The sequence below is a fragment of the Nematolebias whitei genome, chromosome 14 (genome assembly GCF_014905685.2).
Source record: "Nematolebias whitei isolate Nwh7 chromosome 14, NemWhi1, whole genome shotgun sequence".
NCBI lineage: Eukaryota > Metazoa > Chordata > Actinopteri > Cyprinodontiformes > Rivulidae > Nematolebias > Nematolebias whitei.
Window position 1 is genome coordinate 39,699,134 of NC_056511.1, and position 26,459 is coordinate 39,725,592.

General features: G+C 40.7%; 2 protein-coding genes across 2 annotated transcripts; one reads left to right on the forward strand and one right to left on the reverse strand.

Moving 5' to 3' along the window:
• The first annotated feature begins 739 nt into the window (after positions 1 to 739).
• On the forward strand, positions 740 to 10,988 carry wdr44 (WD repeat domain 44). The gene is made up of 20 exons (XM_037688113.1): positions 740 to 1,249; positions 2,025 to 2,058; positions 3,301 to 3,375; positions 3,499 to 4,105; positions 4,196 to 4,335; positions 4,459 to 4,554; positions 5,276 to 5,412; positions 5,604 to 5,687; positions 5,773 to 5,885; positions 6,162 to 6,313; positions 6,386 to 6,524; positions 6,609 to 6,673; positions 6,795 to 6,911; positions 7,904 to 8,026; positions 8,118 to 8,309; positions 8,394 to 8,495; positions 10,009 to 10,124; positions 10,233 to 10,360; positions 10,434 to 10,565; positions 10,642 to 10,988. The coding sequence occupies exons 1-20, from the start codon at positions 1,173 to 1,175 to the stop codon at positions 10,728 to 10,730; spliced, it is 2,718 nt and encodes a 905-aa protein (XP_037544041.1). The 5' UTR covers positions 740 to 1,172; the 3' UTR covers positions 10,731 to 10,988.
• Positions 10,989 to 11,431: 443 nt separating this feature from the next.
• zgc:163098 (uncharacterized protein LOC100037380 homolog) lies at positions 11,432 to 25,739 on the reverse strand (the record flags this gene model as incomplete). The annotated part of the gene is given in 21 exon segments (XM_037688114.1): positions 11,432 to 11,768; positions 11,847 to 12,013; positions 12,775 to 12,885; positions 13,002 to 13,152; positions 13,237 to 13,297; positions 13,373 to 13,450; positions 15,302 to 15,455; positions 15,551 to 15,670; positions 15,759 to 15,846; positions 15,942 to 16,021; positions 20,346 to 20,508; positions 20,993 to 21,150; positions 21,255 to 21,321; positions 21,408 to 21,512; positions 22,245 to 22,288; positions 24,034 to 24,233; positions 24,346 to 24,511; positions 24,869 to 24,933; positions 25,023 to 25,129; positions 25,232 to 25,299; positions 25,630 to 25,739. Coding segments are annotated over 21 exon segments (2,384 nt in total), but the record flags the coding sequence as incomplete, so codon positions are not given.
• Between the last annotated feature and the right edge of the window lie 720 nt (positions 25,740 to 26,459).

Consider the following 26,459-nt stretch of genomic DNA (forward strand, 5'->3'; position numbering starts at 1 on the left):
ACTATCATAACCACCATTGCACCCAGTATTCACTGGTTAACTGGTCATCATTAACTTCACGTAGACTCTCCCACTGGTACATTTTCATCTTTAAATCACTTCTTGGTCTGCTGCCTTCATACATCTCCTCCTACATGTCTCTAAGTGAGCGCAAATACAGCGTGCGCTCTCAGGACATTATTACCTGCAGTGTTCCCTCAGTGCGGACTGAACTAGGCAAAGTGCCTTCTCCTGCTCCGCTCCTAGAATATCTTGCATAAAGACCTGAAGCTCTCGACCTTGACCTCTCTTTTTAGTTTTCTACACCACCTTACAATCTAGCTGTTTTTTTCACTACTTTCCCCTTTAATTATCATTTTATTTTCATTTGTTAAAAAACAAAATAAAATAACAAACGTGTACGCATCCATCACTTTTTGTTAAAATTCAGATCTCTCTTGTAAATGAGTCCCCGAGGCTCAATGGGACTAACCTGTACAATAAAGGTTGAATGGAAAAAAAAATGCATTGCGTTGCGCATGTCGGCTGACGTCATGATCCCGGAATCCATATTTTTTATTTTTTTTTATTTTTTTTACATTTGGCTTTTGCTGGACTCCGCATACTAATATCCCCCTCCCCCAACCTAATGCTCTTTTTCCATAAAATAAAAAAATAAAAAATAAAAAACTTGCGTGTTAAACTACTGTGCAGTGAACTGTCACAATAGAACCGTAGAAGAAGAAAAAGCCCCGCCTTCCGACACACCCGTTCACTGAACGTTAGGGGTATTTTTTTTCTCCTGTTACTAGTTTGTTTATGACGCTGCTCATTGACTCCGTTAGCTTTACTGCTGATCAGGAGGTTATTGTTTCTAAAGGACATTTTTTTAACCGTCTTTTTTTATTATTCTGTGCTGTGAACAAGCCCGGTTTTACGAGGTGGAAGACAGTCAACATAGAACCACAGATTTACATTCGTTAGCCTGGCGTTGGCTAGCATATTTGTAACGTAATGACATGACGTTGGATAAGAAAGTCGTTTTTCACGACGCTTGGGCTAAATTACACGGTTAATTTAAACAAGACTGTGTAAAGCGAGGACAGTGCACATGTAAGATAGTGAAGAGAACCGCAGGTTAGGCTTTGACACAGCTGTCTAACTTGGACTAGCTGCTGAGCTAAACTGTTAGCATGGCTTCAGATACAAGCGACACCGAGGAGTTCTATGATGCTCCAGAGGACGTTAATTTCACCCCATCTCCAAAAGTGTAAGTGCACATTTTAATACCAGTAGACCTTAGTGCAGGTTTTAATTTTGTGTCAGTCACATTAATTTATTACAGCAACTAATGCCATCATAGCTTGAGCATAATATTTTTGGCTAGGAAATACCACTAAATATGATCTTTAGAGTATTGATCATGCTTCTAACTTACCTTTACTATATCATATTTACCAAACAATAGTCTGTGCGACACTGAGTGAACCTGGCCAGATATTCAGAAACTTTCTATTACCAACACTTTGTATGGAAAAAGGTTGGTTTAAGCAAACTAATTTTCACATTCTAAAAGATGTCCAGATGACATGATTTAACCCTTTTTTGTGATTTATCTACATGGATGATTGAGCTGTCAAACCTTTTTTCTGAACCATTTTGGCCAGGTGTCCTCAGGCTGTTTCTGTGAGTAGCAAGTTGGCCATCTGGCTGAAAACATTTGATTGTTATGCATGATTATTGTTTTGGATGGATGGTCCCCTTTTTGCACGTGTAAAGCTAGTTTCTTTGGATTCCACAGAGGGCTGGCTCGAAACACATCGAGAAGGTGTTGTAAGACAGATCTGGGTTGGCAGGCCTCAGACTGATGAAGTCTTTTGGATGAAAGACGAAACGTTCCTCCCAAAAAAGAAACTTGTCCAGATGACATGATTGAACTTTTTATCTAGTTTTAATGTCCACATTAACAAAAAATGGAACTAATTTACATAGTGTTTTGTTAATTGAGTTTCCCTGCACTTATGACTGTAACTCTTGTTTTTCAGGCAACCTGTGAAGTTTATCTGTCCGTCACCTCAGGTTTGTTTTTAAAAACTCAAGCACTGTTGACCAAAGGTGGATACATAGGCTCATCATCTGGGCTTTAGATTAAAGTAAATACAACCTCAAGTAAACAAAACCACTTAGGTTGGGTTTTGTTGTTTATTGAATCAAACTAAGAACTGCCGAAGCAGCATATGAAAAAGTGAGTAAACTCACTGCTCAAGTTACAACAAAGTGCTGTCAATCACATGCTCTTTATAACCTGATTGCCAACAAGAGTGAACATCTCTTTAAAAGCATAAACTGGCAATTTGATGCTCTGGAACATTTGCGGGTGTGTTGAAAATGAAAACACAGCTTCAAAGACAACCCCCCCCATAAGAATAATCTTAATCAGGTTTTGCTCCTTTAAAAATCTGTAAGGAACAGGACTCTTTCCAAACATTTTAAAGTTAAGGGAGTAATGTTTGCAAGTGGGAAAACATTCAGAAACTTTTTATTCTCCCCCTAAGCTCATTGTGAGGTCAGACTGTTTAGAAAAATACAAACAAACAAAACCAGGAGCCGCATTTCAAACCCCACTGGGTGCAGTCAGTGCTTTAAGTCTTAAAGTTTAAGATGAAACAAGTTTGGCTTGTTTTTAAGGGTTTCCAGCAGAAAACCTCACCTCTCTGTAAGAACAGGCTGCATCCACCAAGCCACAAGATATCTAGAGCAATAACCGAATGAATCTAAAGAAAGAGTAATTAAATAAAAAGTGATTATATTCGGCTGTGATGCAGTGTTCAGCTTGATGGTTCAGGGTTGAAGACGAAGGTGCGACAGATCTACAACAAAAAGGTGGAATCCAGATGTGACTGTGGTTTAACATTCAGACTTCAGTCTAAAACACTTCGACAGAACAACTGTCTGTAAACAAACATTCTGCAAACATCATTAAACTGAAGGAAAGTTGTAAAGAAGAACGAGCCTAAATTCCTCCCTAACTGTGACAGACTGATCTTGTCCTACAGAAGATGAATACTTCAAGTTGTTACTTGTTGAAGTGGTTCTACAACCTGTTTAATCACCGGGTACTTGGTCTCTAACGCTCTGTTTCTGCATGTCGTAGAGTTTCTCAGATAAATATAACGTGTTTCTGTTCATTTGAGGTTGCTTTGATCATTTTTTAAACTGGATGAGGGCAAGCTTTATTTAATATTTAAATCCCTAAAAGTTGAACAGTTTACATAACGTTTGGTGATAATTTTGTTATGTAATTTGTTTTTATTTAAACAGGTATCTCAGAGTTCAGATGCTGTGCAGGATGTGAGCTGTGCCGCCCTTGAGACTCAGCAAGATGATTCTCTGCAGGTACGGTTTCGTAACGGGGCGGGGGGGGGGGTGCAATTACAGACACATCTCTAACAGAGTTGAACTGGACAAATGAACCAGTGAACAAAATACAAATATAATCTTGGTATTTTCTGTTCATAGATCATTGATAGCATCATTGAGGAGAGTCAAAAGGGAAGTGTTGAGGATGTTGGCGAGGTGGTTCAGTTGTTAGACGAGCTGCACGTTGATGTACGAGCAGGGTCAAAGGAAGAGCCGACTGCTGAGGTAGTTCCAGTGGAGCAACCAGTGCGAGCTGTCGGACCTGAACTTGTCGAGGGGCAGGAACAAGAGGAAAGCGGAGCAACAAACGACGCTAACTCTTCACCTGATCCTGAACCTTCAGATCTTCCAGGACCGTCAGCTGTATCGCAGGAACGTGTGCAGCCTCCAGATCTCACCAGCACCATAGGACAGAGCCAGCCATGTGCTGCTGCAGCTGCAGGAGGTGACCAGGAGCCGAGACCTGCAGATATCCTAGACCAGGTTCCCTTGACTGACAGTCTGGCTGATATAGACTCTCACGGGCCCATGAAACCCCCACGACAATTTGCAGTAGAACCAGATATTGTAGCCAGCACAAAGAAGCCGCCTCCCTCTCGCCCACCCCCTCCTGTTGGGGGTCCTCCACCAAGACCACCTCCACCAGCTAGGAACAGCTTTTCCTTCAAGAAGTCTCAGGAGACTCTGAGGCCTAGTGGACTAGAAGGTGAGAGGACATTTCATTGGAAAAGCAGAGAATGAAATTAAAACCATCTGTCCAGATTTCAGTAAAAGTCTTGTTTTGTTGTTTGAGCAGTGGGTTCAGTCAGCTGTGATTCTCTGGATCCGTCGGGCCTGGTGTCTCCGTGCAGCACAGTAAGAAGTTTAACAAAAGATCTTCAGCATTCCTTGGATCTGGCCAGCGCCACAAGTGGGGACAAGGTGGTGACGGCTCAGGTCAGTGAAGCTGCTGTCCGTCAGGAACGCGCTCAGAGCTGCTTAATGATGAGCAGTGCACGCATCTGTTGCATCATTGCTTTCTGTTTTCTGTTCATTATGGATGTATTTCTGTTTTCACAGGAAAATGAGGGTGAACAGGCTTCGACTCAGAGCGGAGGACAAACTCCTGGTCCTCAGCGTCCACGCTCCAACTCTGGTAGAGAACTAACAGATGAAGTAAGAGTTGTTTTGTGTCTTCTCCTTTGTTGGCCCCCCGTCGTGGAGAAAAGAGAGGGAATTAGGAATACCTTCTGTCCGTGCGTGCACGTTGTGAGCACGGTAACTTGAAAAATAAGCGAGGTGCCAACTTCCATTTTGGTGTGTGGCTGCATCTAGAAATGGTTACGATCAAAAATTGGATTACCACGTTAAAATCCAAGAAGACCACGAGCATATTTTATGTAAACCGGACCCCCCAATCATTTAAGGAAACTGTTTCATATTGAGTAAGTAGGCTCAATATCTAATTAGTTATTTATTATTATTTAATTTAAACTTTTTGTGCCATGTTTTATATTGCTTTTAAGTAGAGTTTCCTCAAATGACTGAGGTGGGCAAAGATTAATCTATGGGGGGGGGCCAAGGCCACCATTTCCCATTGTCTGTTTACAGTGATTAGGGACAGAGATGGGGTCATATCTTTGTACCAGCTAGGTCTTTATTTCCACATTTCTGAGATGCTAAACTGTTTGGAAAACATTTAGATACATTATTCTAAATCCCTTGCTCATTACTAACCCAAGCAGATGACATATTTCCCACAATGCCAGTTTTTAGGGCCATTTTAGTCATTTGGAACTTTTTTCATCAGGTTATAAAATGTTATATTTCACTTGGCGCGTAAATTTCCCCTGTGTGCTGCACTGCAGAGTCACACTCGAGTGTAATCTGTGAACAGGAAATCCTGGCCAGCGTGATGATCAAGAATTTAGACACGGGCGAAGAGATACCTTTGATTCAGGCAGAGGAGAAACTTCCTGCTGGGATCAACCCTCTCACGCTGCACATCATGAGGAGGACCAAGGAGTACATTACGTAAGCTGAAGAGTACCTTTACTGTTTAAACCACTCGACATTTACATTAAAATATAGCAATAATGATGTTGAGACTTTTATTTGAGCGTCAAATTAAGCATTTAAGATGAAGTTAGTGTTGCTGTGGACTATGTAGACTTTAAAGCATTAAAACAAATGAAATGTGTATATATATTTTTTCCTACGTCCAGGAACGATGCGGCGCAGTCGGATGACGACGACAAGCCTCAGGCCGCCCTGTCAGACACAGACGGTGGAAAACTGAAGCAGAAAACGTAATGCCGCTCAGTTTAGCTTCTTCCCTCCGCACGATCTGAGTTGGAGCACGAAAACTTGTTCCCTTTTTCTATTTTCAACCAGAACGCAGCTGAAAAAATTCCTGGGCAAGTCCGTGAAGAAGGCCAAACACCTCGCCGAGGAGTACGGAGAGAAGGCGGTCAATAAAGTGAAAAGTGTGCGGGACGAAGTTAAAAGTACGTTTTATTTTTTTCCTATAAAAAAACAAAAATCACATTTAAAAAAAATATTTTTAACAGTTCAGGCTGTTTGTCTTTGTCCCTCTCTAGGTACTTTCTATAATGTTCAAAATCATTTCATGAGTACTAGTTCTGCAGATACAGAACGTTGTGCTGCTTTTGAAGGTTTTATTTAAACATGTAAAGGATTTTGCTACATAAATATGAAGCATGCCTGCTGCTGCAGAGATCCAGATCATTTCAGCGCTGCGTTTTGTGTCGGTTGCTCACCAGTGTTCCACACAGATCAGGACGACCCTTCATCCAGTGACGATGAAGGCATGCCTTACACCAGACCTGTCAAATTTAAGGCGGCTCACAGCTTCAAAGGTCCCTTTGACTTCGATCAGATCAAGGTTGTGCAGGACCTGAGTGGAGAGCACATGGTAAGACTGTTGTCATCCAGCATTTTGGATTCATGTATTAATAAACGTTTTAATTAATGTTTTTTTTGTCAGGGCGCTGTTTGGACAATGAAGTTCTCTCACTGCGGGCGGCTGCTGGCAACGGCAGGTCAAGATAACATTGTTCGCATCTGGGTCCTGAAGACGGCCTTTGATTACTTCAATAATATGAGGATAAAGTACAACACGGAAGGTACGCTCACCTGCAGCTCCACATCGAGGCTGCACGACACAAGTGCTGCTGGAGGGTCATGCTTTGTGTTTTTACTCCATCCAGGTCGAGTTTCACCTTCTCCCTCTCAGGAAAGTTTATGCTCCTCTAAATCTGACACTGATCCTGGGGTGAGTGGAGAAACAGTCTTTACTTTCAGCTCTTTATCCTGGTAATAACGCTGGATTCTAAACCTTCCTACCAACAGCTGTTTGAGCCTTTTTTCTTGAAATCTTTGCTCTTGTATTTTAGATGAGTTGTCTTCCAGAGGACCCAGACACCGAAGACAGAAATGCTCCGTTCCGTCAGGTTCCCTTCTGCAAGTACAAAGGTCACACAGCTGACCTGTTGGACTTGTCCTGGTCCAAGGTGATGGTTCCACTCCCCTCGTCTTCAATTTTATTGAAACCAAAACAGAAGTGGTGGTTTTTGGACACTACTGGGCCATCCCCTGTAGCTTTTAGTTCCTTGGTCCAGTACGGCAAACTGACTGGGATATCTGGGGGTTGAACTGGGTCCTGGGCTTTAGCTAGAAATTCAGATCAGGTTATTCATTAAAATGTTTTTATGTGAGGCAGCTCGCCAAAATAAAGCCCCTTCTTCCAAGAAAACACTTTGAGACGGTAATCCATGCTTTTCCCACCACCCGGCTGGATTACAGCACTTTATCTGGGGCTGAGTGGCTCCTCCGTGACCCGACTGAAGAGTCCAAAATGCTCAGGTCCTGGGCAGGTCTCTTGTAAATGAGTCCTCGAGGCTCAATGGGATTTACCTTCTACAGTGTAAATAAAGGTTGAATGAAAAAAAAAGCTGCTGCGCTGTTTAACATGAGAACATCTCCGTTTGTCCTCCCTCCTCTGGCTGAAACATTTTGAAGAACTTTTGTTTGAAAATCTTTGGATGACCTTGTCCCATCCTACCTCTCTGAGCTGCTGCATCCTACAAAGATCAGATCCCTACATCTAGACTCCAGCTCGGGGGGTGGGGGATCATGTTTTTGTTGCAGCAGCTCTTAAGTCATGGACCGAGCTGCCCCTGCAACTCAGACAGGCCTGTTCATGGTCTTTGTTTAAAACCAGCTCTTTTCCTTGACTTGTGCTTCAAAAAGAGTTGGATTAATTTTGAGCCGGTAGATTTTTTAGTTTCATCTGATTTTATTTGACTCAATTTAATGAATCTTGCTGGTTATATTGGTTTTAATCGTCTTGTATTGCGTGGCTCGTGTTTCATCGACTGTGCAGCTCTTTAATCTGCTGCAGCGTTTTAACGTGCTTTACAAATAAAGATGGACTGGGTTCGTCGTTGTGCTCCCTGCTCACACGTCCTAAATCCTGCTTACCTGTTCTGGTTTTGTCCTGTAGAACTTCTTCCTGCTCTCCTCCTCCATGGATAAAACGGTTCGGTTATGGCACATATCCCGGAGAGAGTGTCTCTGCTGCTTTCAACACATCGATTTCGTCACAGCCATCGCTTTCCACCCCAGAGTAAGTTGGGTCGCCTCGACACAAAACCATCCGTTGTCATCGTCTCCCCGTCTCGTTTAACTGAAATACTATTTTCTCTGATCTTTCTTAGGACGATCGATACTTTTTAAGCGGTTCTCTGGATGGAAAACTCCGACTTTGGAACATTCCAGACAAGAAGGTGGCGCTGTGGAACGAGGTGGACGGTCAAACCCGACTCATTACTGCAGCCAACTTCTGCCAAAATGGGAAGTACGCCGTCATTGGCACGTACGACGGCCGCTGCATCTTTTATGACACCGAGGTACTTCTTTTTCTGGACTTTAGTCTCCTAATCACACCCTCATCACTGTATTCATATCAGTTAATGTGTTTTTTCCCTCGTTAGCGACTGAAATACCACACTCAGATACATGTGAGGTCCACCAGAGGCCGGAACAAAGTCGGACGTAAAATAACTGGAATAGAGCCTCTGCCGGGTGAAAGTAAGGTCAGAACTTCCCTCCTCTACAGTCACGAGCAGAACGTTTGAGGATACGTTCGCACTGCAGGTCTTAACGCTCAGTTCCAAATTTATTTGCTCAGATACCATTTTTTGTTTTTTTTGCGTGGTCGTTCATATTAAAATGCAACCTCCATCAGACTCCAGTGTGATCCGTTTACAGTTCTGAGGAAGATTTAGTGACGTCACGTGCGGCACGCAGGGTTTAATTAAGTAAATATGGATGCTACACGTTAGCATGTGTGATCCTGAAGCTGCGGTGCAATCAGAACCGATCCAAGTGTCTGCCATGCTTGTTTGGTCCCGTGTTTGCGTTTAATCCTGCCCCTTGACGACTCCTTCGGTGCAGGATTGTATTTTTGGAATGCGAGAGACGAACTGAAGGTAAAACCAAACATGGATCCCATCACGTTTGTATCAAAACGATTCGACAACGTTGGCATCAGATGTTGCTGTAGTTTCATCCAGGACATGAAAACTGAGCTTGTTCCTCAGCTGAAGACATGCAGAGATCTAAGACTTTAACTGCACAGGTTGGTATCATTGCGTGAACTTTTCTGAATCATTCTCAACTTTCAGATCCGTTTTCCTTCTGTCCATTTTTTGGCACACAACTCTTTCCACAATTGTTGTGCTGTCAACAATTCATAAATCAAAACGTTTATTCAGGACATTCCTGCTGGGACTTTTGGTATTTGTCCAACTTTTACTTTTTAAAATATTTTTGTTGGCCATGTTTGTCTCATTTCAAATGAGTGGAGCTCTTCACATCCTTCAAACTCTTTGAGCTGTTTACAACCTGTTACTGCTAATTTCGGCTGTTCTGGTTCAGCTTCTTATTGCTAATTTCAGCTTCAGCTCCTTCCATCTTCTTACTGCCAAGTTCAGCTTTTTCAGGTACTTTTCTTCTGCCTTATTTATTTTTGCCAATTTCTGCTTTTTGTGCTTTTTCATAATTTCACCATGCTTTCAGCAGTTAATTTCAGCTTTAGTCTCTTTAGCTACTTTTTTCTCATTTCAGCGTTTTTACGATTCATTCACCTTCTGTCTATTTAAGCTTATTCCTGCTCTATTCAACTTTTTCTACACATTTGTACTTTTATTTTTCTGCTCTCAACGAATGTCAGATGTTCAGATTCACATTAACAGTTGAGTAATTAAACCTTTTCGGCTTGGTTCCAGCTAAAATCAGCTGTAGGCATTCGCACTGCGTTATCACTGGAAATGACGTTTCTCTAGATAAGATGGACCTGCTCACCCCTACTTCAGTGATATCAGAGTTGGATGAAATGCGACCTGACCGTTCAGACTGAGGACACTCTGAAGAACATTAGATATGTCTAATTCAGTAGCACGTTGTTTAAGACTTGGGGCAGATTTGTCACGTTCAGATTGTCCTGAAAAAAAAAAATCTGATTTGGGCCACATTTTCCTGCAGTGTGAACGCAGCCTGAGCTCTCCATCTTAAGGCTTGTTAAACATCCAAACCCTCTGCCCTCAGATTTTGGTGACCTCAAACGATTCTCGCATTCGCCTGTATGACTTGAGGGACTTGTCTCTGTCCATGAAGTACAAAGGTTACGTCAACAGCAGCAGCCAGATTAAAGCCAGCTTCAGGTGAAGGCTTCCCATCACACTGAACATTTTTAACCTTGTAAAAGTTACTTGATCGTAAACGAGCGATTTTACCGTCTAAAATTCACCTTTTTAAAAACTGTCTTACAGCCACGACTACTCCTTCATCGTCAGCGGCTCCGAGGATAAATATGTTTACATCTGGAGCACCTACCACGATCTTAGCAAATTCACTTCCGTAAGACGAGACCGCAACGACTTCTGGGAAGGAATCAAAGGTATCTGGACTCAAACAGCAGGTTATCGGTGTTTGAACTATTTTCTCTCTAAAGCTTTGCGTTCGTCTGCCAGCACACAACGCAGTGGTCACCTCGGCCGTCTTTGCGCCTCATCCGGCCCTCATCGTTCCACAAGAAACGGCAGAGAAACCGGAAGCGGACCGCAAGAGCCTGGATTCCACAGACTCCGAAACGATACCGTCAGGTACGCAATGTTTTGGTCGCTCAGACTGATCTGACAACACGGAGGCTGGTTTATTAAATGTTTGTTTCCTTTGCAGGAGCTCTAAAAACAGACCACACAGAGGTTCTTCTCTCTGCTGACTTCACTGGAGCCATCAAAGTTTTCATCAACGTCAAAAAGTACTGAACACTTCACATGCAGGGCAGATCAGTCCAAAAGATGGAGGACAGCCTGTCTGGGGTCCAAGTTTTCCTACTTAGTGATCGGAACCTTGAAAACATGGGAGGAATAGACTAGAAAACAAACAAGGTGAGGTTCCTCGTCATATTTCTTATTTTTCCTACCAGACAAATGTGAAGGGTTTTGCAATTAGAGGCTAAATAAAAGGGTTGGAGCAGATTATGATTTTGTTCAGATGTGTAAATGTAAAGATTTATTAAACAGTAGCTAAAACGGTATTTGCTGCTGGACGAGCACCTTGATTTCTGTGACTCACTTTCCAGAGAAATGTTCCTAAAAAAACAAGACACTGTTGTCGAGTTCTGTTTTATGGTTTGTGACTTTTTGTCCTGTTGTCCAGTGGAACTAAAACATTTTGCGTTTTTATATCCAGCTTCTGAGGCGTTCCCCTAACAAACCAAACGTTTCTCTACATCTGCTGAACAGGTGGACTTTATGCAGCTACTAACAACCAGGGCTGGGAGGCTGTTTTTTGTTTTTCCTCAAAACAGTACTGGCTCTTAGTATTTTGTTCATGAATGTCTCTGTTCGGCTAAAGCACATTTCATGATAGGACTGTAAATCTGTTGTGTAATATTGCAAATCTTCTGCTTTTGTAAACAAATGATGTACTTTCCTCAATAAAAATCTTGTCTATTCTACGCATTCATCGCCATGATTTTATTTAGTGTCAGACGTGTGCAGCAACATACGTTTAAAAAAAACATTTATATATTTATATATTTACATTTACAAGTAGTTACAGTGTTCCAACTTCACCATAGAAAAGGGAGTTGAATGTTTCACAGACAGTTTGAGACCAGGACAACAAATGTGTCTTCAGATGTCCACTGTGTCAGGACACTGGGATGTCCAGACTGGAGTCAGTGTTTGCTCCTTTTTGCCTTCTTGTGGGAGCGATGTGGTGACCGGGACCTGGATTTGTCCACCTTCTGGTCCTGACATGGTGATCTGGAGCGTTTAGACCTTTTAGGAGACTTTGTTCTGTAATAAATGAAGACAAATTGATTTAACGGGTAACAAATTGAAAACCACGCAGAGAAAGTGTTTTGTAGTGCTTGCCTTAAAGGAGAGATGCTTCGTGATTTTCGAAGCCGGTCTCCAGGATCGCTGGTTCGTCTTTTGTCGCCGTCGTCCTTCTTTTTGCTCCTTTCTTTTTTCCGCTTGTCATCTTTCTGCTTGTCTTTGGACTTGGATCTCTCGTTCTTTTCTTCGTCTTTTAAAAACTCCTACAACAAATAATGTAAACACATTTCCCTAAAGTCAGATTGATGTTTTTGTGTTCAAATTTAGGGTGGATTTAGAGTCTGAAAAGCAGACTGTTGTCGCACAGCTGGTGACGCAAACTTCTGTACAAACACAACGATGCAGCGCTAACATGCCTGTTGCCACATACAGCACATTATACCCCCATCGACAAACTACAGCAATCTCTCGCAATGGCCTGGACAAGCAAAGACCATGTATAACCTTTGACCTTGATTTGCAACCTTGACTAGAGCTGGGTAATAAAAAGATTACATGACACACCGTCTAGTGGTACGAATGTGTGTGACGTTTAATTACATTCCCTTGAGAGGATCTGAAGTTATGGGCGTGATGAAAGTTTACGAACTTCTGGAGACTATAGCTTAATACATCCGCCTTTCAACGAGTGTTTATAAATGGTGGCTTCACACAACATGTCTTAATGTCATTAATGTGGCACAGATGCACAGAGACATGTAATGTCAACAGTAAAATATTAAATCCCACCTGGTCAGAGTTCAAAAAGTAATGCAACTGCACCCTCCTTCCTGTACATGGAGTAATTCTGACAATGTGTTCATGATTAAAGTGTAGCTCTGAATGAATATCCTGTTTTGCTGGACTCATTTTAAAACAGCCATTAATGGTTTTGACCCAAAGCTTTTATGAAACTTCTCCTTTTCAGCCTGTTTGTCCAGTACAAAGTATAATGCAGAACACCGTTAAAACAAAAAATAACCACCTTCTGTAGCAGTTTGTGTCTGTAATGAGTCACTTGTTGCGTGACGCTCATCCCAGACTTCGTCTGCCTTTTGCCAGATTCCAGCTCATCTTGGTACTTCATAACCTTAACCTGAATCAGAGACGATCAGTCAGTTTCACTTTTTAAATCAGCATATTTACATTTAAAATACCCGATTAGTAATTAAGTCACTTAAATGAGGAGCACAGCTGCTGTATTTGTGTTACCTCCAGTTCTCTCAACTTTTTCCTTTTGCTCTCAGTCATTTGAAAACTTTTAAGTGAGCTCTGAAAAACTGCACTGTCATAGTTTGGTGCGATGGAGGAGTCGGCACTGCTGTCGCTCTCAGAGCCCTCGTCTTCGTCTTGCAGGTTGCAACTGGTGCCAGAAAAAAAAACATTGAGATAGGAGCTGTCACATTCAAAGACCACAGTCGTTTCTTCAGAGCCAATCAGTTCTTACCTGACATTCACTTTATCTTCATCTTGATTGTCTGCCGTGTCCCACTTGGACTCAGTTTTGGCTGAGCGATAAAAAATAATGAGGAAAAACTGCAGGGACCAGACTGATGATGATAAGACATTTTGACATGTCTTACCTTGAAGAAATGTCCTGGTATCGCTGCTTTTCTCCCATTTAGATAAAGGCACTCCAGAGAGAACACTGCTCTCTTCCACTGCAGAAACAAAACGCAGACCTGGATCAGCACCAGAGTTCCTATAAAACCACTTGAGTACACTCTGGTCACGTGACCCTGTGATTCACTGCAGCAATGGTGGCCATTACCAAAAGGTCAGCACTTGGCGTTTTGACTAAATAGCCCTGAGTAGGACTGACTATGTATAAAAATAATAAATATATTGTTAGAAGTTTAATCTTGTTGGAGGCCCAGTCTGGTCTACTCTGACTTGTAACCTGGTTCGGAACAGATCATACAGTCTCAGCTGCTCACAATGAGCGATCCCAGGGTCAACACCCGATGAGACATTTTTAGTTTTTCTTCCAACACGTAGATTTGTACATCACCCTATATCCACTATCAGAAACAGATAAGACCAGTGAGGTCACACATAGTCACTGGTACGCTCTGCTAGGCTGTGCCTGCCCCGGATGTTAAGGTGGAGCCAAGGGCCAACATAAGCTGGGGCGTTCTGTTGCACGGGGCCTCCGCTTCTGGGTTGCGACTGGTCGGGCGGACGCCTCAGCACCAAGCTTGTAATTTTTCCTGTCTTATCGACATTAAATGGTAAATATAATTTTCCTCTCTTGAGTTCATGTGAGTTTCTTGTCCACCTGAGAACAAAAAGAACCGGAAGGGCGCCGTGGTCGGACGGCTGACAAATTGGTGCCGAAACCCGGACTATTTCATTTGACTAAATAGCCCTGAGTAGGGCTGACTACATAAAAAATGTACAAAAATAATAAATATATGTACAGGTAATAATATATTAGAATGTATATAAAACTGTAACAATGTCAAAGCTGTGTGTGATATGGATGTGTGCCACTCAAGAGAAAAGAGAAAATGTGTCTCCTTTCACAAGTCAGCAGATTTGATCTTATTTACCTCCATGTTAATGTGATCCGATCAGAACTGAAGCCAATCATATAAGTTTAAAAGAAGCCTATAAAGCCGATGTAACAGCTGTTGATTATTGAGTTGGCTCGCAGATTGTAGCTTCTGTGGCAGATATTGCTGTGCTGTACTACAGGCTGAATCACGCTGGCAGCACGACAGCTCAGTGGTTAGCACTGTTGCCTCACAGCAAGAAGGTCCTGGGTTCAATCCCTGGTTGGACCTGGGGTCTTTCTGTGTGGAATTTGCATGTTCTTCTCGTGCTTGCGTGAGTTTTCTCTAGGTTCTCCTGTTTCCTCCCACAGATCAAAAGCATGCATGTTAGTCTGCCTTCAGGCCCAGGCCTCCCTTGCAAAAGAGATCTGTGATCTCAATGGGATTTGCCTGGTTAAATAAATATTAATAAATAATAAATAGAATTTAGTACAAATGATTAAAGAGTCCAAGCTGCTGCTGTCTCTGGTAACAATTCATTATCTGCTCTGAAAATGTACTTTTTAATCCTGAGTATAGATTATTAACTGATCACTGAAATTAGCTGCAGCTAAAAAGTCTTGAGATTGGAAGTCAGTCATTAATTACTGACTGACTTCAGGTCTAGTTTAGACCACCATTAGTTAGACCTAATATATTTTACTTCTGTAACACTGAGCTGTTTTACATGATTGTTGTATAACTTACCACTAATTATGAATTATATGAAATTACTGTAAAAATTATTTGGGACACAGATCCAGTTGGGCTTGCTGTTAAAGAGTTGTTTTGAGCAGTAGCTCGTTTTAGACGCCGTCTTAGCTTCTCCACAATGTCACAAATGTAAACAATGGGTGGGATGAACCGTGCACATTAGAGTGGGACTATATGACTCTATGGTCAGCACCAACACAGGCAGAAAGCTAAAACCACAAGTCAGACAGCTACTCAATGTTCCTCTCTACATGGTGGACTCACGGGGTACTCCATCAATGTCATCAACAGGAACTCCATCCAGGGAGTCCACGCCCATGGGGCAGCCATCTATGTCATCCACGGTAGATCCATCTAAAGGTAATCCATCTATGAGTGAGCTGGCCAGTGGCACGCCATCAAGCTCACACGATGCTTCCTACAAGAACAAATGCACAAACGTTCACCATCCCCCAGCTGTTAAAACGAGACCATAAAGTGTCGGTACTGTCTGTCCTGAGAAGATAAGCTCACCTCTTGTTTGACCTCATCCAGTTTGGCGATGCCCAGAAAGATATTTTGAAGTTGGATTAGATAAAAGTCTGGATATATGGCCCAGTCGTCCCACGCTCGGAAACAATTTGTGATCTTTTGCTGTGGAGACAGAATAAGGGATTGTTTCATAATTATAGTTTCTTCCCCAGTTTGGAGTAAATGTCCTTTTGAAAGAGAAACAAATTACCTTAAATTGTTCGGCCTGCAGCCTGGCTTGTATGTTTTTGTGAGTTGCATTAAGACAATCAAATATCTGTGGCAACTTTACTTCAAAACTGAAAAGACAAAACATATCAAGATTAAAATAGAAACAAAAATCAACTTATTGTAAAAAAAAAAAAAAGAATAATAAATTTTAAAAAAGTCTCACAATTTACGATAATATGATGCTCCGGCTACTTTGGCACTTGAATTGTACAAGACATCTGACACAAGGTACAATCTAGAAACCTGTGAAATCAATGACAAACGTGGGTTAGTTAACTAACATAGGTCCAGAGGAACCGACTTAACTTGGCTGGATTTTTCTGCCTGGATTATTGAGCATGAATAAGTATGTTAAAGTTTAAATGGTCTTGCTCCATCCTACCTCTCTGAGCTGCTTCACCCATACTCTCCTGCTCGGTGCCTCAGATCAGCTGATCAGCTGCTCCTGGAGGTGCCGAGGTCTAAGCGGAGGCTCAGAGGGGACAGAGCTTTTTCTGTTGCTGCTCCAAGACTGTGGAACGATCTACCTCTTCCCATCAGACGAGCTCCTTCACTGTCCAGTTTTAAAACTCTTTTAAAAACACATTTTTACTCCCTGGCTTTTAGCACACACTGAATTTGATCTGCACTGTTTTTATTATTTTATTGATCTTAATGTTTTAACAACTGTTTTTATGTGTTTAAATGTTCTTGATTTTATATGTACAGCACTTTGTGGCAGCTGTGGTTGTTTTAAAGGGCTTTATAAATAAAGTATTATTATTATTATTATTAACTTAACACACTTCAGATTTAGTCTATTCTTTGTCAGAAGCGCTGAAATTGTGTCTCGCTGATGTGGCTGCACGACAAAAACTGCCTTTTCTTTTTCCCTTCTCGCAGCAGAGCATGACTACTCCCTGTCATGAGTATTGTTTCGCAGAGTATGCCCCAAGTATTGTGTGGTCAGAAATTTGTTGGCATGTCAAACGCTGCTCTAATGAGCATCTGGCCTAGGCTGTTAGAAAATATGTCCATCTTTCCCGTAAAACTTACAAAGATAGTCAAATAAAACATTTAAAGATAAGTAAAAAAAAAAAACTAACGTGGATTCCACAATTTTTGTGCATAGCGAGCATGGAGACAGGCGGCTGTCTGTGGCATGCTGACAAGGAGGGAGTACGTCCCAGCTGGACAGCGTGGGGACATGTTCCTGCATAGTCTGTCAGAAGAAATGTTAATAATAATAATAATTTATTGTATTTGTACTGCACTTTACATTTTTCAATCTCGAAGTGCTACAATATGAAACCGCTAGAGATAAGAGCATAAACTAAAAAGGTAAGGTAGGGTATCCTTAGATAATCGGGGAGGGTGTTCCACAGACGAGGTGCAGCAAAGCAAAAGGCCCCTTCGCCCATGGTGTGCAGTTTTGTACGAGGAGGGTGAAGCCGGTAGGAATTTGTGGAGCGAAGGGATCGTGTTGATGTCTGAGCAGTGAGCAAGAATTTACGACAGTATGGAGCATTGCCGTGGATAGATTGGTAGGTGAGAAACCTTGTATTCAGTACAGGGTGAGATGGGAAGCCAGTGGAGGAATTGGGATTGGGGTGATGTGGGGTAAAGAAACTGAAAATAAAACTGGGTTTCTTTTACAGAAATAGATCCTGTTTAACTCTGAATGCAAGAAAACACCTTGTAACTGTGACTTTCCTTCCCTCCATTGATTACGGTGACATTATTTACAGGAACGCTCCTACAAGCACCCTGCAGATGTTGGATGATGCTGTCTATCATGGTGCACTAAGATTCATAACTGGCTGTAACTACTGTACCCATCACTGCACCCTGTATTCACTGGTTAACTGGACATCATTAACTTCACACAGACTATCCCACTGGTACATTTTCATCTTTAAATCACTTCTTGGTCTGCTGCCTTCATACATCTCCTCCTACATGTCTCTGCGTGAGTGCAGCTACAGCGTGCGCTCTCAGGACATTATTACCTGCAGTGTTCCCTCAGTGAGGACTGAACTAGGCAAAAGAGCCTTCTCCTACTCCGCTCCTGTTTCCTGGAATATCTTGCAAAAAGATCTGAAGCTCTCGACCTTGACCTCTCTAAGTGGCTTCAAACATCTGTTAAGTTCAAAAACCAATACAAACATGTTCCTGTTTTTAGTATTTTATATTGCTTTATAATCTAGCCGTTTTTGTTTAGTTTTTTAACATCATTTTTTTCAATTTATATGCTTTCTTTTATGATTGTCTACTGTTGTCATTGTTGTCATCACTCTATTAAAAACAGGTTTCTCTTGTAAATGAGTCCTCGAGGCTCAATGAGACTAACTTGTATAAATAAAGGTTGAATTAATGTGGTCATGTTTCCTTTGCTTCACCAGAATCCTGGCTGCACTGTTCTGTACATATTAAAGTTGTTGAATGTGCTTGGATGGAATTTCATTTAAAAAAGTGTGACAAAGTGATCCAGTCTTGAGGATATGAAGGCATGAACTAGTTTTCAGCATCGGAAAAGGAGAGTAATGGACGAAGTTTGGAAATGATTTTAAGATGGAAGAAGGAAGTCTTGCAATATCAGATTCAAATGTAAGATGAGAATCTAATCTTACACTAAGATTAATCACTGTAGAAGAAAAGGGAACGTCGTGGCCACAGAAGTAGAGATAGATGAGTGAATCTGAGGGGGAGGATGTAGAGGGTAAATGGCATGGACCCTAAGACTGACTCTTGAGGGACACCACAGGTGACTGTGAGTCCGAGATCTTGCTTCCCTGATGGAGAAATACTCAGATCAGTAAGAGAAGTAAGAGCGGAACCATTCCAGAGCTCTCAGTCAATCCTGCAGAGTGTTGTAGCTGATGGAGAAGGATGCCATGATCCACAGTGTCAAAAGCTGTGCTCAAGTCCAAGAGGATCAGTAGGGAGGGAGAACCAGCATTAGCCACCATCAGAAGATAATTTTTAGGGCTGGGCGATATTAAAAAAATATCTAATATTTAAAAATATCTAGATAATTTCATTTGCGATATAAGATGAGACTATACTGATATAAACGATAGTGTTATACTGTACTTGAAAATCCGCCTGTCTTCTTCTCTTTCTGTAAATAAATGTGTAAAAAAACAAACTAATATATGTAAATAGTTTATTTTTTAGACATTTACTTTGTACAGTTACATCTGTTGTTAATAAATGTTCCTGTGTGACAACTGGGACAAAAGCTTTGACTCAGAAATATATTTTTGGTTATTACTTTATGGAAAGACAAATATATTGAGATATATATCGTATATTGCGATTTATCTTAAAATATCGAGATAATTTTGGTCCATATCGCCTAGCCCTACCCTGCCCTAATCATTTGTGACCCTGACCAGAGCTGTTTCCACGCTGTGAACTGAATGAAAGCCTGACTGGAATACCTCATACATTATTAGCAGCGAGGTGGTCATGCAGATGGGCTGTCACAATTGTTTCCAGAACTTTGGACGGAAATGGAAGGTTGAGCTACATCTAAGGCTGTTTTTTTAAGTGGCGTTTGATGATAGCAGTTTTCAAGGTAGATGGAACAAAACCAGTCTGGAGGGAAAGGTTTATCACAGATGTGTTCAAAGGACTGATTAAAGAGATGTTTCTTTTCAGCAGCGCAGTAGGCAAAGGATCGAGGACACAAGTGGAGGATTTCATTCCTTTGGTAATAGCTGTGACTTCTTGCTGGGAGACTGATGTAAAGCATTGAAGAGGTTGAGGGTTTTGATCCTGGGATTTGTAAAATGGTGCAGGTAAGATTACCAAGTTTGTCAGGGCAGACTGGATGATGTGGACTTTGGTGTGGAAAAAGTCAATTATGGTAAGTTTTTGTAGTGTTCTTCAGTCATTTCTGTAAGTGAGGAGGTATAGGGTTGAATGAGATGGTTTACTGTGAAAAAAAAAAAGTTGTTTGGAGTTCCCAGGGCTGCTGTTAATGATGGCAGAGTAGTGGCTGGAACGCATTTCATGGAGGGCCTTCGCATAGATCTTTTGATGCTCCCACTAGGCCTGCTTGTGGACAGTAAATCCAGAGCTTATATATCGTCGCTCAAGGGTGCGTCCAGCCACTTTCAAGTGTCTCATCTCTTATATGTACCAGGAAGTAGAACATGTAAAGCTGACAGATCTAGTACTAACAGGAGCATGTAAGTCCAGAAGATCACTCAGAGTTTTGTTGTGGAAGTCCACTGACTCGCTAAGTGATGACAAGTGATGTTTTTGGTCTCTTTGAGACGATTTTTAAAAATAGTGCTTTTCTCCGTTAACAAAAACACCAGATTTTCCTCTAACTCCATCATCAACTGAAAATAAACATGCACTCTGCCAACCGTGCTGTCTCTGTTGTTTGTGAGTCATGTGTGCTCCAGTGGGAGGGGCTTATCAGGACTTCTCCCCCACAATTTATCTTTGAAAATAAAATGCCCAAGCAAAAAGAATGTCTCACAAACACATCAGCAAGATCCAATCTCTTAATGTCTTGTTAACTTTGAACCAACCTTAAATGTGTTTACACTGAGACAAGAACAATCAAACTGGCCTTCATCTGAAAAGATGTTTGAAGCGACGAAAAAGAGTTAGCAATGTGTTCCACTACTTCTTCTGCAGCATCTGCTCGGTCCAGACAGAACATCATGGCACTGGCGATGCGGTCTTTGCTTGGGGTCAGCTCCTCTAGAAGTGTCTCCAGTTTCTTTCTGTGGCTGAGAGAGGTATACAAAACAATACCAGGCAGTAAACAAGAAAGTACTGCATTCGGCACATTATATGCCCATCGACAAACTTTTATACAGCAATCTACAGCAAAGGCCAGGACAAGCAAATACCTTGTATAACATTTTTCTTGATTTGTGACCTTAGTTGTGGTGATGAAAAGATTATGCGACATACTGCCTAGTGGTGGTACACGTGTGCATCAAGTTTTGATCAATTATTATGAGCCGTTATGTGTGGGTCAAGCAAAGACCTTGTATAACATGACTTTGATATGTGAGCTTGACTTGAGAGCTGGGGTGATGAAATGTATGCATGGCACTCCGTCTAGTGATGATGCATGAGCAATTAAAGTCGCAGTCTTTCGGAAGTTATGGGTGGGACATCAGAAAGTTTATGAACATACAGACACTATACCAAAATAAAAACGAAGCTATAAACAAAATGGTCACAGTTTCGGCCAGGCAGACTTACTCAGATCTCAGCTGCCCTTTTTTCACCTCCTCCTCAGAGATAGTTGATTCCTCTATCTCTGTTCTCCCAAAGTATTGGTTTAGAACGGGTGGTATCCATAGTGAGCCTCCTTTAAACATACGAAAATATGTCGTCCTCCATTCAGTTGGGGTGTCTCCCTGTGGGACAGATGAAGACCAGGTGACTGCATGAACGGGTTCTTTCTGCTAAAATGAGACTTAAAATATCAAAAGATTGTGTTGTGGCAGATTTCACAACTTACCTGAAGGATAGAGAAGAGTCTCCAGCGATAGTACACATGATCTTGTCTTTTACAGTCAAAAAGGAACCTAAGAAGATGAAAAATAAAGTATGTACCAATACTAATTCTCTTATTAACCCCAAGACCAATACTGGTCATATAAAGGACACCTACTTGAAATAGGGATTGTTGCTCTCTCTCTTCATTATCATGGCTTCAAACAAAGGACCTTCACGCACCACAAACTCTACCATCCTGTGAATAAGGACCAGCAGACGTCTGCGGGAGGAGAGACGGTATCAGACAGGGTTTTAAGTCCTAACTCTCAGTGAACACTCATCTCTGTCAGTTACAGTAAAATATCAATAGGACCTCTTCTGAACCACTGACCCATACAGATTGTTGGCTGACTGTGTCAAAGCATTCAGTTTCAGGACTACTGACTACATTAAGATGCCAGAGATCATAGCAGTCCAGTGTGGAATACTGCAAACATCCTACATCCATGTGTTAAGTTTGTATATTTTGGTATTCCTGGGTGAACCACCCCATTGAAATGAATCATTTTTCTGAGCCTTAAAAAACTGATGCAGACTGCTGATCTGACTTGGGTTAAAGTATACAGCTATCTGCCTTCTAGCTGTATCGGTCTGCAGTGTCTCAACCAACCTATGGGAAACCCAGCACTCAAAAACATTTGTATAAGTGTCTTTAACAGTCATTCACAAAAACTATACACTTCTGACTTTAACATGCCTGGATATTATGCAGGAGATCAACTCAGCACTTAAAGGCATTTTAAAATCTTCACTAACCTCCGATTTCTGCACATGTCGCAACACCCCAAAGATCTGGATTTGTCTACCTTGTGTACATGTCAAGGACATTATTAGCTCCTAAACCTGGTTGCTAAAGGCTATGCATAGATACAAGATCAGTGCACGTCAGCCTCTGTCCTATGACACTTGTGTTAAGACAGCTGCTCAGTCGTTGTAGGAAGAGTGTGTGTACCTTTCGGTTGGGATAACCACTTTGACTACGGCATCGTTCAGAGTCTGTTTGTGAAGTCAAATCAAATAGTGGAAATTAATAAAACGTGAGTACTTGTACAGATGAAACACTGCAGGATAAATACAGCATAGAAAACAACGATCGCATTCGTAGTCATTCATGAACTGGGGTAGGTGACAGTGTTCCAGTAAATATATATTTTTTAAAAACATCTACATAACATGAGCTAATTTATCATTTAAAAGGCTAAACATTGCACGATTGTATCAAAATACACAGCATTTTTTTAATACTTGCTTGATTCCAAAAACCTGCATCTTGTAACATTTGGAGTAGGCATGCATCAATAACCATCAGAAGGTCGTAGGAGGGGAAAATAAAATAAATCTGTCACACATCTATTTTTGTCAAAGTTTTTCTTTCATCCTGCTTCTTTCCTGGAGGAGGTGGGGGAGACCGTCATTTTTATGTAACACAGCCTAAAAATCCATCTAGAATTTTTTAATTTGTTGGAATAGTTTCAGGCACTCCCACAACCTCACAGTAACATTACTGCCCTCTAGAGTTCCTGAGGGGCAAAAATCGACCACAGGGAAATCCCATTATAAATGCAATTATAAATTTTGGATCCCATATTTATCATATTATAAAATAATGCACTCCTTTCAGCACTGTTTTTAACCTCTATATCTACTTTTAATTCTTAGATGAGCTCATTCAGTGCTGTTAAGGTTTTACGTTTGAGAGCCTCTGTAAAAATTTATCAGGACGAACTTTTAACTTACACCAGAAAAGGTCCGTCTTTTCCAACTGGACATTACTGGTCTAGTTTTGTTTCTTATTTTGTCCAACAAAATTGCTGTAGTTTGGATGTAAAGGCAAAAACACACTTGCAGTGTGCACAAGAAAACATTTAGTATAAAAAAGCAGTTTCACATGCATGCAGGTGAAAAAAAAACGCTTCAAAGAACGCTCCAGCAGCTTGCTTGTATATCTGGTTCAGTAAAAGCGAATAATAAATAAAATATAGAAACTGGCTTCGTGCATGTGTAGTGTTGTAGAATAAAACTTAAACAACAAAAACTTGTACATCAAACCACTAAGCCCCACAAGCAAGTTTAACCAAAAGCAAGGCCCCATTTTTGGCTGCCTGATATGGAAGATCCCGTGGGCTGGGGGTCTTCACAAAACTCTGAACTGGAATTTAAACAAAAAATAAAAAATCTGTTTGAGTGTCATTTTAACGGGGAAAAATGCTGTTTTTTGTTCCTTCATAAAATTACTATATAGTCTAATTTAAGAAATGAAATATTGAGTTATTTTAGAACTAAAGGCCCTAAAAGAGTTAAATTATTTTAAATTAGATATATTATTTCAGGCTGAGAAAGCACTAAAAGATTGAAAAGTTTATTGTGGAAAAAACATTATACATTTCTATTTTAAGCAGTTATAAAAGGTGGTAATTTTCCCCCTAAGGAACAGTAATATGAAGTTTAAAGACCTTCTGAGGGTTAAGTAATTCAATTTATCTCATTTAGTATTTAGTAATTCAATGTATTTACAAAATTTGGTGTTAAATCTTGTCTTACAGGAAACTAGATTTTGGATTAGATGTTCATTAAATTTTGAAATTAGTGGGGTTTAATATAAATGTGAAAATGTTTTTTTTTAAATAGTGGCAGTACATAATAGTTTTATTTCACAAGGCCATTTCTAGTTGTTTTGACTCTTGTACTTTAGCACTATCCACAAATCAGTATGACACCCGTTATTAGGAGACTGACTTTACCTTCTCGAGCTCTGCTTTAGACATGGTCGTGGACTTTGTGAAAGTGTTGCGCAAGCGATCCCTCGGCTGAGCATTGAAAGGCAGGCCTGATGGGGGCGGAGGTGCCACTCTCAGCCTAACTGGTGTGTACAGGGGCTGAGATGGAATGCGGGCTGGTTTGCCCCATCCCAGTTTCATTTCAAGGCCCATAATCACTTTACCTGTAACGCCAAACATATTCCTGCAGTTACTCTCAATAAGGAAGTCAAACATGGAGTTACAACAGAGGAGTGATGGTGTTTCAGGTCATTTAGAATATTTCCAAAAGTTTACCCTCAAGAGCTTTCATGGCAGTCTCAGCATCTTTTCGCGTCATAAAGGCCACGAAGGCTCTGTTTGAAATTCTGCTGCGCTCCTCCTCTGATCGGGGCCACATGATCTTAACACTGGCCAGGGGGCCGTATTTACAAAACTCTCTGCAGAGCATCTCTTCATTCATCTGGAACAAGAGTACCGCACGTGTCACATTATACGCCAATCAACAGCAATGACCTGGACATGCAAAGACCTTGTATAACTTTTGACCTTGGCCTTAGAACTAGGGGGATGAAAAGTGCAACACTGTTTAGTAAAGAAGCATATACGTTTTAAGTTTGTGGCCTGGACATGCAAAGACCTTGTTTAAACTTTGACCTTGATTTGTGACCTTGGAGCTGAGGTAATGAAAAGTGCATTACACTCATGTGTACGAAGACTATATCATAATACGTCCACCTTTTGACGTGCACAACAATCTAAATAAAAATGGGAGAAATGCCTCTCCCTGAGAAAGACAAATTAAAAAGAGCTCATTTACCTTTTGACTAAGGCACTTAATGGAAAGGTTAGTGGAACTTTTCCACTTTGTGTCGTCATACAAAGCTGTGGGACAAAACACGATTGAGGTTAGTGTAAATTTGAACTTAGTGACTTAATTTAATCAAGCGTGGATCGTTCGGTTGGGCTCCTACATGGTTGTTCCAGTGGAGAAAGGTCATGATAATCAAGTCCTCCTTCGCTTTTTCCATCAGGATCGGTTTTCTTCCTTTTATACCTCTCCTCGCGCTCTTCTTGCATTCTGCATTTTCACCACACACAGAACACCAGCACATGTGGTGAAAAAAAAAAGACGAGATCAAAACAGAATCATGAAATCAAACAAATCTGCAAACTAACTTACAGCTTGAGCTCCTCTTTGAAGAGTTCAAGATTGCTTTTCTTCTTTTCCTCTGTCTTTTTTTTTAATGCCTGTTCATCAAACGAGAAACAAACAGCTGCTAGAACCGATGGTACAATTTTACTAACACTGAGTGAATTTTACTTTACTAAAACAGGACGAATGAGACAATGCACTATGAGCTTTATTTTTTATATTCATTGTGAACCAGTTAATAAATAATTTCTTACTGAATGACCTGCTACCTTATCAATCCATCCATTTTTTTTTACCTACCGTACTTCTTCGTTCTGGGAAGCTGGTGTCTATTTTACATCAGCCATACTTCAACACCCTTAGTAAAAATATGATTGTTTTATATTCCTGCATGATGAGGTAAATATGAAACTGCACAAACTTACAGACTTTTTGCTCTCAGCAGACAATGTTGGTGGAACATTTTGAGGTACGGGGACAAACTTTGAGGCAGGTTGATACAGCTTGCTTTTCTTGACTTCTGCTTCTTTCTCCTCTGCAAAAAAAAATAAAAAAACCAATATATATATATATATATATATATATGTGTGTGTGCACAAAACACAAATAAGGTCTCAATGTGACTATCTGTTTAAAAATGGTTGAATGAATGAAAAAAATAATGTGTAAAAGCAGGGTGATGCTCTTCTGTCAACATTTCAATTCAGTTTATTTATATAGTGCCAAATCACAACAAAGTCATTTCAGGGTAATTAAAAAAAACATTCACATACATAAACAAACAGTATGCCGACTAGGGCTGCAACTAACGATTATTTCAATAATCGATTCATCGGGCGATTATTTTTTCGATTAATCGATGAATCGGCAAAAAAAAAAAAAATTTTAATTTCCACCCCTTTATTCCAAAATTGAACATTTGACTGACATAGCAATTCACACAAAAAACAGGTTGCATTTTACTATTCTGTTAGTAAAAGATTGAATAATAAAAAAATAAAAGTTAGTCAAATAGCTTAAAAAAATAAATGTACACAAAAATATATAGAAATGTATCTTTATACCTGCACAGTATGTAGCTACTTTGTAAAATGTGTCCTTGAGGGAAGAGTGTAACCTGGATTAAAAGTGTGGATTATTGTAACCTGGATTAAAAGTGTGGGTTATTGTAACCTGGATTAAAAGTGTGGATTATTGTAACCTGGATTAAAAGTGTGGATTATTGTAACCTGGATTAAAAGTGTGGATTATTGTA